At 41.1% G+C, this 18,848-nt stretch overlaps 1 protein-coding gene and 1 pseudogene across 2 annotated transcripts in view; one reads left to right on the top strand and one right to left on the bottom strand.

Annotated features, from left to right (window-relative positions):
• Positions 1 to 18,848, top strand: part of MCF2L2 (MCF.2 cell line derived transforming sequence-like 2) — a 210,115-nt gene that overhangs the window by 29,786 nt on the left and 161,481 nt on the right. Inside the window, exon 2 of the mRNA XM_081086362.1 lies at positions 8,707 to 8,790. Within this exon, the coding sequence (XP_080942488.1) occupies positions 8,707 to 8,790 (84 nt within the window). The remainder of the gene's footprint in view (positions 1 to 8,706; positions 8,791 to 18,848) is intronic.
• LOC308515188 (prothymosin alpha-like) lies at positions 14,103 to 15,015 on the bottom strand (annotated as a pseudogene). Its single transcript has one exon. The product of its transcript is annotated as a prothymosin alpha-like (transcript).

Here is an 18,848-nt window from a genome sequence, read left to right as displayed (position 1 = left end):
CTACAATTGATTGTCCACTGCTAGGGACCTGGGGCTTTCTGCCCTAATGGCCTTCTGTACCTGGCCCATCAACTGTGCTCTACTTGTGTCTGTCCAATTGCCTACAACAATAAGAACAAAATTAAAATATGTTTAAAAATATGGTTTATGTATGACTAAAAATCATAAAAGCAAAGATGACTAAATTGAATTATTGTGTGTCTGAGTGTCATGTTGATTAGCTAGTGAAATTTGGATTAGCAATAACGATATGCATAATCTGTCATTAATTAATCCATAACGTATTTTTTTTGCCTTCATCTCAGCAAAAGCACTGTATTGTTAACATTGAGATTTTCACATAACTTGAGCTCTGTTGAGAGCAGTGATCGGAAGTAAATGTGATCTAAGTAAAATGTAGTTGTGTTCAAGGAGTTCAAAATTCGAATGTTTGCATAACGAATTGAAAGGGAAAAAAGAATGTTGATGCTTGGAAGTACTGGGCATGATCTTTCATTATATAAGGATCTAAACACGAATGCCACATGAGAGGATGAGTTCAACAAATTAATTCCTTTGTCTTTTCTCTTACCTAAGCACTCCCACTGCTCAAATCCTCACCGCTCACATCCTCCCAGCATTCTGAAGCAGTGTCTGTCCCTGATAACAGCCATGGCACGGCTCGAAAACCTTCGTAGCGTTTGGATACAGTCACCTTTTCTTTTGACGATGTAGACCAAGAGATGTGAAGTATTTCCCTGAGGAACCAGTGCTGTTAAGACAGTAGGTGTTTAGAGCTGCGATGTGCTGTGCCAGCACTGAGGTCTGGATTATGAGTGGCAGAGGCACCCTGTGGTCTTTAACTCATCTCTTTATGGGAGGGAGGGTTGTGCTATGTGGAGCTCTCAAAAATGTGGGGCCTGGAGCAGGGGTCACAAGGAAACTTCCTGGGTTGATGCAAATGTTCTATATCTTGATCTGTGTGATGGTTACATCCGTGTAAATATTTGTTAAAATTTATCAAACTATACACTTAAGATCTGTGCATTGTACTGCATGTAAATTATACTTCAATAAAGTCCTGTTAACATTAAAAAATAAAGGCTATCAGAGTATGCTTTTGTCTAGGTGAACTAGAAGGGGTAACCACTGTATGATTCCATCACTCTAACACTATTTCATGTATTGTTTTTTCATATGCCTGCATGCATGTACATAAACACACCACATGCTTTCTTCTTTTTTCAAATGTAGCTGCAATCCCACCACACGTATGATTTTTATATCCTTGATATTATACTTTAAATCTTTCTCTGTAGACATAGTGCTCATAATTATTCAGTGATCCTTGACTAATGATGGTTTGACCTGATGATTTCTTTACTTTAAGATAGTCATGTGCCGTAACTGGTTTGGCTCAGTGGATAGAGCGTCGGCCTGCGGACTGAAGGGTCCCAGGTTCGATTCCAGTCAAGGGCATGTACCTTGGTTGCGGGCACATCCCCAGTAGGGGGTGTGCAGGAGGCAGCTGATCGATGTTTCTCTCATCATCGATGTTTCTAACTCTCTATCCCTTTTCCTTCCTCTCTGTAAAAAAATCAATAAAATATATTTAAAATAAAATTTAAAAAAAGATAGTCATGCCCTAACCGGTTTGGCTCAGTGGATAGAGCGTCAGCCTGTGGACTCAAGGGTCCCAGGTTCGATTCCAGTCAAGGGCATGTACCTTGGTTGCGGGCACATCCCCAGTTGGGGGTGTGCAGGAGGCAGCTGATCGATGTTTTTCTCTCATCAATGTTTCTAACTCTCTATCCTTCTCTCTTCCTCTCTGTAAAAAATAAAATATATATTTTAAGATAGTCATTTTCTGAAGACAGCATTATCCGGATACCAAAACTAGATAAAGACATTACAAAAAAAGAAAATTACAGGGCAATATACTTGATGAACGTAGATGCAAAAATTCTCAACAACATATTAGCAAACTGGATTCAACAATACATTAAAAAGTTTAGACACCATGACCAAGATGATTCATCCCAGGGATGCAAAGATGGTTCAACATTCATAAATCAATCAATGCAATATATCACATTAACAAAATAAAGGATAAAAATTATATGATCATCATCAAAACCAATAGATGCAGAAAAGCATTTGACAAAATTCAATATCCCTTTATGATAAAAACTGTCAACAAAATGGGTATAGAAGGAACATATCTTAACATAGTAAAGGCTGTATATGACAAAGGTCATATATGATATAAAGGCCATATAGCATACTCAATGGTGAAAAGCTGAAAGCCTTTCCTCCAAGATTAGGAATAAGATAAAGATGCTCACTATCACCACTTCTATTCAATATAGTACTGGAAGCCCTAGCCACAGTTATCAGATAAGACAAAGAAATAAAAAGCATCCAAACTGGGAAGGAAGACGCAAAACTCTCATTATTTGCAGATGACATGATACCAACTATAGAAAACCCTAAAGACACCACCAAAAAACTATTAGAACTAACAAATGACTTCAGTAATGTTTCAGGATACAGAATCAATATACAGAAATCTGTTGTTTCATATACCAATGACAGACAATTAGAAAAAGAAATCAAGAAAACAATCCCATTTCAATTGTATCAAAAAGTATAAAATACCTATGAATAAATTTAATCAAAGATGTGAAAGACCTCTAGTCTGAAAATTATACAACATTGAAGATATAAATAAGTGGAAGGATATACCTTGCTCATGGATTGAAAGGATTAATATTGTTAAAACTTCCTTACTACCTTAAGTAATGTGCAGATTTAATACAATCCCTATTAAAATACCAATGGCATTCTTCTCAGAATTAAAACAACTGAATCCTAAAATTTATTTGAAATCACAAAAGACCCCAAGTAGACAAAGAAATTTTGAGAAAACAAAGTGGAAGATATCATGATCCCAGATGTCAAATTCTACTACAAAGCTACAATAATCAAAACACTATGACACTGGCATAAAAACAGATATATCAATCAATGGAATAGGATAGAGAGCCCAGAAATAAACTCTTGCTTATATGGTCAAGTGATACATGACAAAGGAGCAAGGGTATACAAAGGGGCAAAGTCAGTCTATTTAATATGTAGTATTGACAAAACTGGACAGATACATGCAAAAAATAAAAATTGACCACTTTCTTGCACCATATACAGAAATAAACTCAAAATAGATTAATGACTTAGATGTTAGACCTGAAACCATAAAACTCCTAGAGGAAAAAATATACAGTAAACTTTTTGACATTGCTCTTAGCAATATCTACACTAATAAAAGAGAAACATGCAAATTGGTGTCACTCTGCTATGTCCACCAGCCAATCAGAGCGACTATGAAAATTAACCCAACAAAGATGGTGGTTAATTTGCATACGCAGGCACAGAGCGAAGACTGAAGCCTCTGCCGGAGTGAAGACTGAAGACTGAAGAGGCTTCACTCGAGTCTGCCATGGAAATGTAGAGGATGATCTCGTATCCCTCAGACCAAAGGGCCCAACCACCTTCCTTCGGGAGTGAAGACTGAAGACTGAAGAGGCTTGGCTTCTCCCCTGTGGCCGGACCAAAGGCCTGGGTCCCGGGTGCTGGAGGAAAACCAGTGTCAGCAGCCAGGGGAAAGGAGGCCTATTGCGCGAATCTTCGTGCAAGGGCTTCTTGTGTGTGTGTATATATATATATGCGCGCGCACGCTTGTGTGTGTGTGTGTGTATCCTCAAGGAAGGGGAACAAAGGAAAAATAAACAAATAGGACAGTATCAAACTAAAAAGCTTTTACACAGCAAATGAAACTATCAACAAAATGAAAAGACAACCTATTGAATGAGAGAAGATATTCTTGAATGATACATCCAATAAGAGGTTAATATCCAAACATATAAAATGCTTATATAAGTTTACACCCAAAAAAACCCCCCAATCCAATAAAAATATGGCCAGAGGACCTGAATAGACATTTCTTCAAAGAGGGTGTACAGATGCCCAACAGACATATGTAAAGATGCTCAATATCACTAACATCAGGGAAATGCACATCAAAAACACAATGAGATAACATCTCACGCTTGTCAGAATTGTTATCATCAATAAATCAACAAATAACTAGGGCTGGAAAGGATGTGTAGAAAAGGGGACACTCATGCATTGTTGGTGGAAATGTGAATTAGTGCAGACACTATGGGAAACAGATGGAGATGCCTCAAAAAATTATGTGGCAGCTCTATCATGCCACATGATCCAGTAATTCCACTTCTAGATATTTATCCAAAGAAAACAGAAACACTAATTTGAAAAAATATGAACTCCTATGTTTATTGCAGCATTACTAGTAATAGCCAAGGTATGGAAACAACCTAGATGTCCACCAACAGATGAATGGATAAAGAAGATATGATATATATACAATGGACTATTACTTAGCAACTAGTGGCCTGGTGCACGAATTCATGAACATTAAAAGGAAATTAATTCGAAGAAATATTTTAATATTGCTATTCTATAATGGAAGTGTCAATGAAATTCACAATTGCCAATGACAGATCGAAACACATGCGTGTGATTGGCGCCAGCGAGAGCTTTATATGTATTGCGCATGCACAAGTCAATTTAGCCATATATATATATATATATATATATATATATATATATATGAAACTTGCTTAATTAGACCTGCTTTCTTATTTAGCTAAACTTTTTCCAGCCCAGTGAAGCACCCCAACTTGTCTTTCAGGTAATTGTCAGCAACACAGCAATAAATATCAACACGAAGCAGATTATTATTGTAGATCACGCAGGGAGAACAAAGGGTAAAATATTTAACTGTAGTAGTGTTTGACTATATTCTGGTCAGTGAGAAAACCTGAAGTCATTTTCAAGGTCCACCATTTCTTCTTTCCAGTTGGGTCAAGTTTCTAAGCTTTTTAAATCTCTATTTTCTGGCTAATGAAGAAAAAAGAGGATTACACTGAGTCTCCTATCTACCTACTCCAGGAACTTCTGTGAGGATTAAATGAGATGAGGCACAGGAAAACGCTGAAGAGACATTTGGTTAAAGTGTAAAATGTTTCAACTTGTGTTCTTGAGCTGAAGAAACTGCAAGGAGGCTAGTCGCTAGGGAGAGGAAGCTGGTCGTTGCTATGTGACATCATTACCTGGAGCCCAGAGTGACCGTTTCCAGGCTGGGCTGGGCTGTGGGCCACATTTTGCACCATGGGGTCTTGGCAGCATTGGCTGCGATTTGGTGGGGTGTCGCTCTGGGGTGGTGGTGGGGCCTGTGTCCCACTTGGGGAAGCTGAGTGTTGGGTTTGTTGGTGCCAGGTCCGTGGTGCCAGCCAGTGCACATCATGGCAGCTTCTGCATTGAGCGTCTGCTCCCTGGTGGTTAGTGCCCATCATAGCGACCAGTCGGATGGTCAGACACTTAGCATATTAGCCTTTCATATATATAGATAAAAAAGAATAAAACCTTGCTATTCATGACAGCATGGATAGACCTAGAGCAGTGGTTCTCAACCTTCTGGCCCTTTAAATACAATTCCTCATGTTGTGACCCAACTATAAAATTATTTCGTTGCTACTTCATAACTGTAATGTTGCTACTGTTATGAATTGTAATGTAAATATCTGATATGCAGAATGGTCTTAGGCGACCCCTGTGAAAGGGTCGTTCAACTGCCAAAGGGGTCTCGACCCACAGGTTGAGAACCGCTGACCTAGAGGGTATTATGTGAAGTGAAGTAAGTCAGACAGAGAAAGATAAATATGTATGAACTCACTTATATGTGGAATCTAAAATAAAACCCCAAATAAATAAACCAAACAAAACAGAAACAGAGTCACAGACATAGAAAACAAGTTGATAGTTACCAAAGGGGAAGGGACAGAAAAAAATGAGATGGGCATGTACAGGATAGGGGATATAGTCAATAATATTGCAATAATCTTTTAAACAATCATAGATGGTTCCTAGATTTAGCATAGTGATCACTTTGTTAGGTATATTAACCCTATATAATAAAAGGCTAATATGCAAATTGTCTGCTCTGGAGTTTGACCAGGAGACCGGGAGTTCGATCTATCGCTATGATGTGCGCCGACCACCAGGGGGTGGTGCAGAACATGGCGAGTGACCAGTGGCAGTGGAGGGGCGCTGTGGGAGTGAGAAAAGGAGGAGGTGGGGAGGCTGGGAGGCAGGGAACCTGATGGGCCCTGATTGCCAGCCAGGCCTAGGGACCCTACCCATGCATGAATTTTGTGCACCGGGCTTCTAGTGTTGAATAACTATCTTGTATACCTGAAACTAATATAATAATGTATGTTAACTATATTTCAATGAAAATAAAATAATTAAAAAACAAAATGGGGCAAGGGATGGTTGGCTTACTCGGTTCTGTTGTCCCCTTCACATCTTTCTTCTTTAAAGTATTTCATATAAAGCACACCTTAAATATTGAGGTGTAACAATAATAAATTGCATCTATGATCTTAGTTTTCTCTGGAATAATTGCCTCTTAAATATGTTCCCTCATGTATGAAAAAGTTATCTCTATTTTTGAGTAGACTACTGGGCGACTGTTTTCTGTAGCTAAATACTCTTTAGCTACATAAGCCCTATGTGTGCTTAAATTCTTTATGTGGTTGTAATACTTTAATTGTGTTTGAAACACATGAGAGAATTGTATAATGAACCCCCATGGACCCATCATCCCGCTTCAGTGATTATCCATATTTTGTCAATCTGCTGTCTTCTCTCCTGCTCCCTGCAAATTTTTGGCAGAGAGGAATGCTGGAGTACTTTTATGCAGGTCTCAGACTTCATATACTTTCTCTGTTAAATACTTTACTTTGCGTATCTAACAGAGAAGGCCCTTCCTTTGTTTAAAATATAATAGCAATGCCATTATTGCACCCACAGAATTAATAGTAATGTAGGAGTTCCTTGAATTTTTGGTGAATTCAGAGTAGAAAGAGTATTGGGCTGAAGGAACTCTGGCCTGAGTTTACCTCCTTTCCTTCAGGAAAAAAAAAAAAAAGATGTAGAATTCATTGAGGAAGGGTCTTTGGATTTAAACTGGCACTTGTCCAATCCCTTATATGACTTTCAGAAAGCAAGTATGGGAAAGACGTGCCCAGAGCAATGCTGAATACCTACTGTGTACACCTCCATATGCATCATCTCCTTCAACCTTCACACCAAAGCTGAGAAGTAGAAACCACGGCTCTAGGAGGAGCTTCCCAGATATAACCTCTGATTAGTCAAAATTAGAATATCAAAGCATTAACCTGACTGCAGATGAATTAATAGGAGATTCCTATTTAGTGTTAGTGCACAGGCTACTTGGTTTGTGCCTTAATCTAACCAAATGTTTAACTGTTGTAGAAATAATAACTAGTTCATTCTTTGAGATTCCCTGGGAAACAGTTAAATGAGGATAATAATATCTCAGGCAGAGAAAACATGAAAATGGCTTTCGCTTCCCAGCCCAGGCTAAGGGATTTCGCCTAGTCTTCCCCTCTCTCTACTCCCCCTTTCCCTAATGGATAGAATGCAAATTATAGGGCTAGAGGACATTTGTAGGTTTGAATTTTTGTCTTGGAAACCTATAACCTTTTATTCAGTAAGGGTCATCTTTAAATAGCAAAATAAAGAAGTGCCTCCTTAAACATGCTTGGCCATGGGAAGAGGCCCCTTGAAGTATTCCAGAAAGAAAGAAAAAATGGAGGCAAATATGAGGGAGGCAAAAGGAAGGAAGGAAGGAAAGAAGGAAGGAAGGAGGGAAGGAAGGAAGGAAGGGAGAGAGGGAGGGAGGGAAAAAAGATCAAAGAACCTTCATAAATCTAGACTGATTTTATGACCCAGCTTGAGATGAACTCTGGTAACTTAAGTTGTGTTCAAAATATCCTTCTGGCCCTAACTGGTTTGGCTTAGTGCAGCGATGGCAAACCTTTTGAGCTCGGCGTGTCAGCATTTTGAAAAACCCTAACTTAACTCTGATGCCGTGTCACATATAGAAATTTTTTGATATTTGCAGCCATAGTAAAACAAAGATTTATATTTTTGATATTTGATATTTATTTTACATATTTAAATGTCATTTAACAAAGAGAATCATAGGTTCGCCATCACTGGCTTAGTGGATAGAGTGTCGGCCTGTGGACTGAAGGGTCCCAGGTTTGATTCTGGTCAAGGGCATGTACCTTGGTTGCGAGCTCCATCCCCAGTAGGGGTCATGTAGGAGGCGGCTGATTGATGTTTCCAACTCTCCCTCTCCCTTCCTCTCTGTATAATCAATAAAATATATTTTAAAAAAATATCCTTCTGCAGACCCAAAGGAGTAAGCAGACACCTAAGTACCTCCCTTAGTAATGAATGAGACCATCCTAGCAGGTTAACTGGGAAGCTACTGAAGCTTAAACTGCAGGGCCCAATCCTTACACTGATTCCTCCCAAAACCTTGGGAGAAGCTCTAGAAAGGGCATCCTGTGCTCAGTGTATCAGCTTCAAACCACTCAAAACCCAGAGCCATGCATGCATCTCAGGAATAAAGTTTTCAGGAGAATCATGTGTTCATAACCAACTCTTGATTCTTGATAAGTCTCACATTTCCCTAGTAGTAGAGCTTTTTTCCTTTTAATTTCTCTTTGTAATTTGCAAGGATTTAACCTAATTTGTATTTCATTTGTGCAGATGAAATTATGCAGCAGGAAATCAGGCCCTTGTTGGCAGTGGATATAATTGAACAACTTCACAGACAATTTGCCATTCTTTCAGGTAAGGGGCTAATTCATGTGTATTTCTAGGTTTTATTGGGGGTTCTGCTCAGAGGGCCCAGACTCTTGAATCTTGGTGAACATTATACGCGAGTCTCAGTCATTCCTTAAGCCTCACCCAGGATAGAATGAACGGTGGGGGTGGGGTGGGGGTGGGGTGGGGGGGCATCCAGCTGCATTGGGGGTGGGGGTGGGGAGGGAATCTCATGGATGTCATTCCATTAGCTGTTGGATGCAATTTGATGTTTCTCAAGGGAGTACATTTCTTCGAGGTTGGAAAAGAACAGAGCTGAAAAGATTTTGAGGAAGAAAAGAAATAATTACTGACATCAGCTGCCACCATGATGTTCTTCTAATAAGATCCAACCTTAAGAGAGTCTTGGTTTTAAGGGTTCATGAATATTGTGAGTTTGTTTGTTCTTTGAGAGATTTGTCTTGTATCCTTAGCTCTTAGGACCTAATTTTAATATGTTGTTGTTTTTTTATTAAGCATTTGATTAGGAATAGAGAGAGGCTAGTATTGATAAAAGGCTAGAAATTTTCTGAGCCTGGGCACAGCCCTGAAAAGTTGTCATTACTAGATTATTATTCTTTCTTATTCACTTAGCGAAGGGTGATATGACATTAATTACTGAAACTGGAAGTACATACCAAACCCTAAAATATAGTTAGACCAAACTTGGAAGCATGGGGTAGTGAGATTAGATGTTCTTAACACATATCTCAGAGGAATAAGGTAACAAGTCACTATCCTTATCTTTGAAAAAAAAAATTTTTTTTATTGATTTCAGAGAGGAAGGGAGAGGGAGAGAGAGATGGAAACATCAATGATGAGAGAGAATCATTGATTGGCTGCCTCCTGCATGCCCCCCACTGGGGATGGAGCCTGCAGCCTGGGCATGTGCCCTGACTGGGAATCGAACTGTGACCTTCTGGTTCATAGGTTGACACTCAACCACTGAGCCACACCAGTCGGGTACTACCCTTATCTTTTATAGCTCATCTGAAAAAAGCAACAAAGCCATCTTAGTTATATTGTAGAGAGAATATGTAGTTAGTGTGGATTTTACTCTATAACAATGGGATGTAAAAAAAGTCACATTTCTTTCTTTTCCTAAATTATATTTAATCTGTTCTAAACTCCTTATTCTACTGAGTTTAAGGGAAATTTAAACTTTGTTTTTCAGGTCTGTCTCCCACCCCAGAGTAGTATCCTAGGTGGGGACCTCCTATATGTTCCAGAATACCTGGTGAATTCTCTGGTCTGTCCTCCGCATTGGTCACTGCTCACATAGTCACTGGAAGCTCCATAAGTGCAGGGTGCTCATGTTTCTTATTTCTGCCTGCATTGCCAGTGCTTAGAACGGAGACTGAAACATATCAGAATTATCCAAGTCCTCCTGGTCTGTCCTGTGAAGCAGGACTGTCTGATTGTTGAATCACCACTCTAGGCACCGCAGTCCTGGCCCTGGAGGGAGTGCCCAACCACCTTCCTGAGGGAGCCCTCTCATAGCTTCCCACAGGGAGCCTAGGATTGTGTAGCACCAAAGGCAGGATGGGAAGTGTATCTGGGTTTCTGGCAACTGCTGCCATGGCCTGCACCACAGAAGGCCCCTCGGCCACTGGTGTGCATCAAGGTCTGGAATGGATGATGGGGTGGGGCAGGGTGGATTCCTACAGCTTTACACCCAAACTCTAAGCCTCAGTGTATGAGTATATAATTACACAATGGCTCATCTGGGGAAGGAGTCCAGAGAATGATTAACTTATATGTTTAATGATCCAAAGTGATCTCTTTTGAGTATTATTGAGGCATTTCTTTCTTTTCTTATTTCTTAGAGGCAGAATAGGAGAAACAAACTGGTACCCAACAGCCCTAAATAGGAATGTAGATTCTGCTACTGACTAGCTGTATCACCTTAGGCAAATTTCTTCTCTAGGCCTGTTTCCTCTTTTGAATAATGAATGGAATCATTGAAATTTTGAGGATTAAATGACATAATGTGTGAAAAATGCTTACTATTGTACGTTCCAAATACATGTTTGACCTTCTTATTCATGATATATTTTAATCCCAATAGCAATGTTTATTTTAGTTTATTACCAAAAATAATTTTCAGTGTGATACAGTTTTTGTAGTTAACGGAAGCTGTGCTCACAGTGAATGCAGTATATAATGCCACAATGAAGTCAGGGAAAGCGGTAATTGTCACTCTTTAATGTAGGACATAGAACTGTGAGAACTCACACGGGACCAAGAGACACCTCTGTTTGAGGAAAGGCACTTTGACCGTGGCAAAGGCAATCCTTTCATTTCTGAGCTTCCTTGGTCATCTTGTTGCCTTTGGTCATCAAGTTTGCCCTTCTTGTGAGAGGAAGCATGGATGAGCGGGGGTAGCATTTGCAACACCACAAGTGTGCTAGAACATCAGCCGCCGTGGGGTTCAGAGTCAGTGCGTGGTTGGAACGAGCAGGCCAGCTGGTCTGTAACCTGTAACCGTCCCTCTTTACCTGGCAGAGGCATCGACCCTGCCTTGAGTGTGACAGGGGGCGGCGCCCCAACCCCCCAATCGGCCCTACCCTGAGCGTGACTGAGGGTGGCATCGCAACCTCCTGATCTGCCCTGCTCTGTGCATGACAGGGGGCGGCGCCCCAACTCCCCAATCGGCCCTGCTCTGAGCCCGACCAGGAGCTGGGGGGCAGGCACCTAGGGATTGGGCCTGCCCTCTGCCACCCGGGAGTGGGCCTAAGCCAGCAGGTCATTATCTCCCAAGGGGTCCCAGACTGTGAGAGGACACAAGTGGGGCTGAGGGACACACCCCCACCCCCCCCCACACCAGTGCCCAATTTTTGTGCACCGGGCCTCTAGTATTTTAATAAAACTGGAAAAAATATAAAAAACCTTTGTGATTATATGGAAAGCAGAGTTAGAATCTAGGATCAGATCACTATAAATGGATTTTTCACTTACATTGAGATTCTAGGTAGACATTCAGAAATCACATAGGGTGTGGGACAATTCTTGATTATGTAGGACAGATCATTTAGTATCCTAGGCCCCGAGATTTTCAAAGTGCCTCCCAGAGAGTGGGGCGGCCATTTTTTCCAGCTAAAATCTTCTTTTGGGAAAGAGAAAGGGAAAATAGATACTTGAAGGCAAAGAGCAGTAACTGCCTCCGTGTCTCTCCCATTGTTGATCTTTACCGTCTTTCTATAGTATTTCCCAGCATTCCAAATTCTCTTCTGTATGGTGAAGTTTTCGTGCCATTTAACCAACAGGTAAAATTTATACTAGGAGGAGTGCCGTTTATTTTATTTAAGTAACCGTTTTACTCAGTTACAAGGTGTTTGGTTTTCTTTATCTTCCTTGAATGGGACTTCGGCACTTTCTTCCTTTGGTATTTCCACGTTTCCTCACCAGGTGGCACTGAATGCTTTGTTGTGGGCTGTCCACGCTGTAGGGAGGCTCAGTTTTGTTTCTTTAGTGCAGTAGTTCTCAACCTTCCTAATGCCGCGACCCTTTAATTCAGTTCCTCATGTTGTGGTGACCCCCAATTTCATTGTTACAAATTGAACATAATTAAAGCATAGTGATTAATCACAAAAACAATATGTGATTATATATGTGTTTTCCGATGGTCTTAGGCAACCCCTGTGAAAGGGTCGTTCGACCCCCAAAGGGGTCGCAGCCCACAGGTTGAGAACCGCTGCTTTAGTGCTTCTGTCTGTTAAGATGAATAATATTCAACAGCAGGAGGTGTCCTCAGTTGAGCTGGGGAGGTGGTGGTGGGCCTCTCTTCTCTGGTGTTCAGTGTTGCTGTTAACCAATATATAAGAAAACTCCACCTACCTTTCTCCATTTAGGTGTGAATAGCTTTAATTCATAATTAACGATAAAAAGTGAAGTCATTACGCCATTTAATGACTTCACTTTTTGGTCCCCTGGAATGTTTTAGCCATTCTTTTGGCAAATATTGGTTATGCAGTTCATCCAGTGTTGTAATGCATCTAAACTTAGCCTTATGAGAAATGCAGATTCTCCTAACTTTGGTTTCTCTGGAACCTCCTTTGATTGTGAAACTGCAAAGAGGAAGAATGTTAGGTGAAAGCTGGTACGACCCTGATCTAAATTGTTCTCAGTCACCATAAAGAGGTAGCTCCCTCTCCTTGTCAAAGCTTGATATTTTGTGTAAACTTTCAAAGAAGCATACAGGATTGATAAAGAGGGACTTCCCGGAGAAGAATGACTAGCCACCCAGACAAATCTCACACGTTTCCTTCGTTAGTGTTGTATCTCCGAGAGCGCAGGACTCACTCACAGAAACAAAACTCACAAGAGACTTGTGTAACCACATGCTGACTTTCTCTTTCTGTGATACAAATAGTCATGTTTGCTCAATAGCGCATTCTCTCCCCTGCAGCAGATTTAAGTGGAATGTTAGAGTGTAAGCAAAAGATGCTTATCAGGCGTGGACTTGGAGCAGCAGGTGGGTTCATGTAATGGTGGACCCATCATGTAGACTGCCCCCCACCTTCGTTTCTCTTAGTCTCTCGATTTCTATAATTTCTTCATTGATCCCACACCCACGTAATCACACGATCCTCACTAACCACACCCTGCACTGATACCTGTTTCTTAGACATGTGAAATTCATGCAATCGTTTTATTTAAGTAACCATTTTAACTCAAAAGAAACAGAACACAGATTGGTGATTGCCAGAGGTGGGGCTGGGAGGTGAGGGAAAAGGGGTGAAGGTGGTTAAAAGGTACAAACTTTTGTACCTTTTGTACGTTGGTAGCAGTTGGCTATGCTTGGGAGCCATAATTCCTCTTAACGTGGTTCCCCTCCAGGGGCTTAGCCTGGAAGGCACTCACAGTGCTTCAGCTCACCCCCATGGCTGGGGCACAGGTTTCCCATTGTCTCCGTTCTCAGTTCTTTTGTATCTCAGTCATTTTTTGTTTGTTTGTTTTTTGTTAGAACAATTAGCTGAGCAAAAGAAAATTCCCATTTATTGTTGGACAACATCGTTTCACACATACATCAGACAGGCTAATGAAAGACCAAAAACAGCAACTTCATAAACAAAACAGTAAAAAAAGGGTAAAGATGAAACCTTTTTATCTTTGGCCTTTTTAACCATCTCATACAAAGCAACTACTTATAGTACAGCTAAGTACATGCACAAAAAGTTAGTGGAATGCTCAGAATAAGATTGTTTTTTTGTTGTTGTTTTTGCTTTTTTTTACAAGGTTATTTTTTTCCTCCTTTGAGATTATAATGAACATGGTCACACCACAAGTAAAGTCAACAGTAGGACAGAGAATGCTCCAAAGGCTGGTTTGGTCATCCCAAGATCATTAAAAATGGCCGATCCCTACCAATAGGTACAAAAATATAAAATGTAAATAAAAAGTGCAAACAAACTTTCCTTTATAAAATAATTTTAAGAAAAAAAGCAGCCCTGACTGGTTTGGCTCAGTGGATAGAGTGTCAGCCTGTGGACTGAAGGGCCCCTGGTTCGATTCCGGTCAAGGGCATGTACCTTAGTTGTGGGTACATCTCCAGTGGGGGGTGTGCAGGAGGCAGCTGATCGATGTTTCTGGCTCTCTATGCTTCTCCCTTCCTCTCTGTAAAAAATCAATAAAATATGTTAAAAAAAAAAAAAAAAAAGACAAGAAAAGAAAAAAAGCAGGGCCTTGGAAGTTTTTGGTTCTTTTCTCCTCCCCTATTGCAAATTCACGTTGTGGTTTTGGTTGGGTGGTGGTGAGTGCGTACCATCTGCAGGTGGCAGTGCCCAGGTAGGTGAAGTCTCTCCGAAGGTGACCACCTTTGGGTTCTGAGACAGGAAGTGGAGGGTGAATATATCACGAAGGCCTTTTTTTTAATGTTTGACTTTTCCTCTTTTGCTGTCTAGACATCCTCATCGGTCTTCTGCTTCTTGGTGTCAACATCATCATCCTCAGCTGCCGTTTGCCTGTAGCTGCCTCAGCCTCCTCATCTTCATGTCCATCCTCTTCCTCACCATCACCTTCCTCTTCTTCCTCCTCCCCTCCTTCTTCCTCTTCTTTGTCTACCTCATTGTCAGCCTCCTGCTCCCCATGTTCCTCAATAGCGTTCCCATTCACAGGTGCATCTCTTCCATTCTCTGCCTCCTTCACAATGTCCTTCTCCTTTAAGTCCTTGGTGGTGATCTCAGAGCTGGTGTCCTCAGCCGTGTCTGACATGTGAGGCAGGACGGTGATCCGATGCAGCGGATTTTTTTATTTTTATTTACTTATTTATTTATTTATTTATCTATTATTTATTTTTTATTTATTTTGTTTTATTTTTTGATTAATTAAATCTTTATTGTTCAGATTATTACATTTGTTCCTCTATTTTCCCCCCATAACTCCCCTCCATCCAGCTCCCAACCCACCCTCCTCCCTCACTCCCCACCCACTGTCCTCATCCATAGGTGCATGGTTTTTGTCCAGTCTCTTCCTGCATCCCCCTCACCCCTTTCCCCCACAAGAATAGTCAGTCCACTCCCTTTCTATGCCCCTGATTCTATTATAATCACCAGTTCATTCTGTTCATCAGATTATTCACTTGATTTTCAGATTCACTTGTTGATAGATGTGTATTTGTTGTTCATAATTTGTATCTTTACCTTTCTTCTTCTTCTTCTTCTTCTTCTTCTTCTTCTTCTTCTTCTTCTCCTTCTCCTTCTCCTTCTCCTTCTCCTTCTCCTTCTCCTTCTCCTTCTCCTTCTCCTTCTCCTTCTCCTTCTCCTTCTCCTTCTCCTTCTCCTTCTCCTTCTCCTTCTCCTTCTCCTTCTCCTTCTCCTTCTCCTTCTCCTTCTCCTTCTCCTTCTCCTTCTCCTTCTCCTTCTCCTTCTCCTTCTCCTTCTCCTTCTCCTTCTCCTCCTCCTCCTCCTCCTCCTCCTCCTCCTCCTCCTCCTCCTCCTCCTCCTTCTTCTTCTTCTTCTTCTTCTTCTTCTTCTTCTTCTTCACCTTTCAGCATTTCATATAATACTGGTTTGGTGGTGATGAACTCCTTTAGCTTTTTCTTATCTGTGAAGCTCTTTATCTTTCCTTCAATTCTGAATGATAGCTTTGCTGGATAAAGTAATCTTGGTTGTTGGTTCTTGACATTCATCACTTTGAATATTTCTTGCCACTCCCTTCTGGCCTGCAAAGTTTCTGTTGAGAAATCAGCTGACAGTCGTATGGGTACTCCCTTATAGGTAACTGAGTTTCTTTCTCTTGCTGCTTTTAAGATTCTCTCTTTGTCTTTTGCTCTTGGCATTTTAATTATGATGTGTCTTGGTGTGGTCCTCTTTGGATTCCTTTTGTTTGGGGTTCTCTGTGCTTCCTGGACTTGTAAGTCTATTTCTTTCACCAGGTAGGGGAAGTTTTCTGTCATTATTTTTTCAAATAGGTTTTCAATATCTTGCTCTCTCTCATCTTCTGGCACCCCTATAATTCTGATGTTGGTACGCTTGAAGCTGTCCCAGACAAAAATCTTAGTATTTTTGGATTCTTTTTTCATTTTGCTTTTCTGGTTGGGTGTTTTTTGCTTCTTCTTATTTCAAATCGTTGACTTGATTCTTGCAATCCTCTAGTCTGCTGTTGGGAGTCTGTATAATATTCTTTATTTCAGTCTGTGTATGCTTAATTTCTAGTTGGTCCTTTATCACAACCTCGAGGGTCTCATTAGATTTCTTGTAGATCTCATTAAGTTTATCGGCAATTTCTAGAAAATTCTTGGAAAACCTTAAAAGTGTGGTTTTGAACTCTACATCCAGTAGTTGGCTTTCCACCATTTCTGTCATTTGTGTCTTTTTCTTTGTCTCCGCATTTTTTATGCTTCCCTGCGTTGATAAAGTGGTTTTCTGTGCTAAGTATCCTCTAGCGCCCAGTGGTTCAGCCTCCTCAATTACCTGAGGAGGACACTCTTGGTGCACCCCCTTGTGGTCTTTGTGCACAGTCTTGTTGTAGTTAAGCCTTGATTGTTGTAGGAATCACTGGGAGGAATTGACCTCCAGGCCAATTGGCTGTGAGAATAAGCTGTGTCTGCGGTGGGAGAACTTCTGTGCTGGAGACACCCCTCCGGGTCAAGACTTGCTCCAATGGGGCTTTGGTGCTCACTGAGTCTGCCCCCTGAGTGTGTCCTTTATGGTTCCACGGAGCTGCAAACTGGATGGTCCCACTCTGACCTCTGGGTTTCCTGGCTCCTGGATCTTCTTCTAGGAGGTGCTAATCTAGCCTTTGCCTGAGGCTATCCCCAAAAGCCTCCCTGCAGGGCTTGGGTGGAGCAGGTCCCACGGGATCAACAGGGTGGGGCTAGCAGTTATGGCTGTCTCAGAGGCCCTGCTGCTTCTCAGTGCCTTGGCAATCGCTGCAAGCCCCTCCGAGAGAAAGCTGCCCTCGAGTTCCGACCAATGCCAGATAGTCCCGCTTCTCCCGTTTGAGTCTGGGTCCCCAGAGACTCACCCGGAACTGGAGCTCAGAGCCTGAGACTCCCTCCCAATTGAAAACGACAACCGCGCCCTCAGCCGCCAGCTGAGGCGCTTCTGTACCTTAGTATTTTACTTCCGCACTGCACCTCCTCTGAGTCTCAGTATGCTTTTCTCTTTCCTTCTAGTTGTAGAATTTCCACTCAGCCAGCCTTCCTGTGGTTTTGGATGATGTCCGTTCCGTCTTTTAGTTGTATTTTTTTAAAATATGTTTTAATGATTTTTTACAGAGAGGAAGGGAGAAGGATAGAGAGTTCGAAACATCGATGAGGGAGAAACATCGATCAGCTGCCTCCTGCACACTCCCCACTGGGGATGTGTCCGCAACCAAGGTACATGCCCTTGACCAGAATCGAACCTGGGACCCTTGAGTCCGTAGGCCGACGCTCTATCCACTGAGCCAAACCAGTCAGGGCTAGTTGTATTTTTGAAATGGTTGTTCGAGGCAGCAAACTCCGGTGTTTTCCTCTGCCGCCATCTTGGTTTCTCTGGATTTTTTTTTTTTTTAAGCGAGAGATGGAGGACTCTGGCAAAGAGCGAGGTAGCCACAGGATCAATGCAAACATAGCTTTTCAGAGCAGCTAGTCTCAGGAATTTTTTACAGCCCTTTTTGTCCAAAACCAATACCGAACAGTTAAAACAACTTAAGTCTACACATTTTAACAACTTAGTAGCTGTCTTATAAATAATACTAAGAATTTCATTCTTATAAGTATTTATAAATAATATTATAAATTTCATGTCTTATAAATATTTATAAATAATACTAAGAATTTCATTCTTTGGTAGCTACAGTGCTTTCCAACCTTGGAATCAAACTAGACATCACCAGCCTCCCTTCCTATTCTACACTCACTTTCATTCTGCACTTGCTTTTATCCCAGCAGCCACCCCAAACCCACCTTCACAAAGATACAATGCTAGTCAAAAGAATTTAGTGTGATTTAATGTTGAAACTGTGAACTATCTCAAGCTAATACCATGCAGAGCAGGTGACAGATGCCAACTATTGCTTTTCCCCTAAAAATTTAAACTATTCATGGTGCCTCTGTGAGTTCACTGTGGTTCCCTGGGTGCCTGACACAGGAACCATGAAGCTAGAATTTAGTCATGTGGCTACATCTAGCTGCTAGGAGATGGGGAAATAAAATCTATTCAATTTAACCTGGTGGCCTCTGCTCCAGTGAGCTAAATATTTAAATGTTAATTGTACATTTTTATTCTCACGGGGCTGTCTTATATCCCTGTTTATAAATTATCAAAGTGCCAGCAGCTTATTGTGCCTCCATTAACAGTAATAACCATAATGCTCACTATTTAGTGAGTACCTATATGCAGCAAGCACTCTGCTAAGGTGCTTTTCATATGTTTTCACTTAATTCTCACAACACCTTTTGAGGTAGGTGCAAGTATTACATATATATATCCTACTTAGGTTAAGTGTCTTGCCTAAAATCACATAGAAATTAAGTGGCAAAGCAGGATTTCAACCAGGTTACTGATTTTAGAGTTAACTCTCCTAATTACCATTTTAACTTTTTAATTTAGTGACTACAA

This window comes from Myotis nattereri (genome assembly GCF_964212035.1).
Source record: "Myotis nattereri genome assembly, chromosome: 3".
Lineage (NCBI taxonomy): Eukaryota > Metazoa > Chordata > Mammalia > Chiroptera > Vespertilionidae > Myotis > Myotis nattereri.
This window is presented reverse-complemented; position numbering and strand designations above follow the sequence as displayed.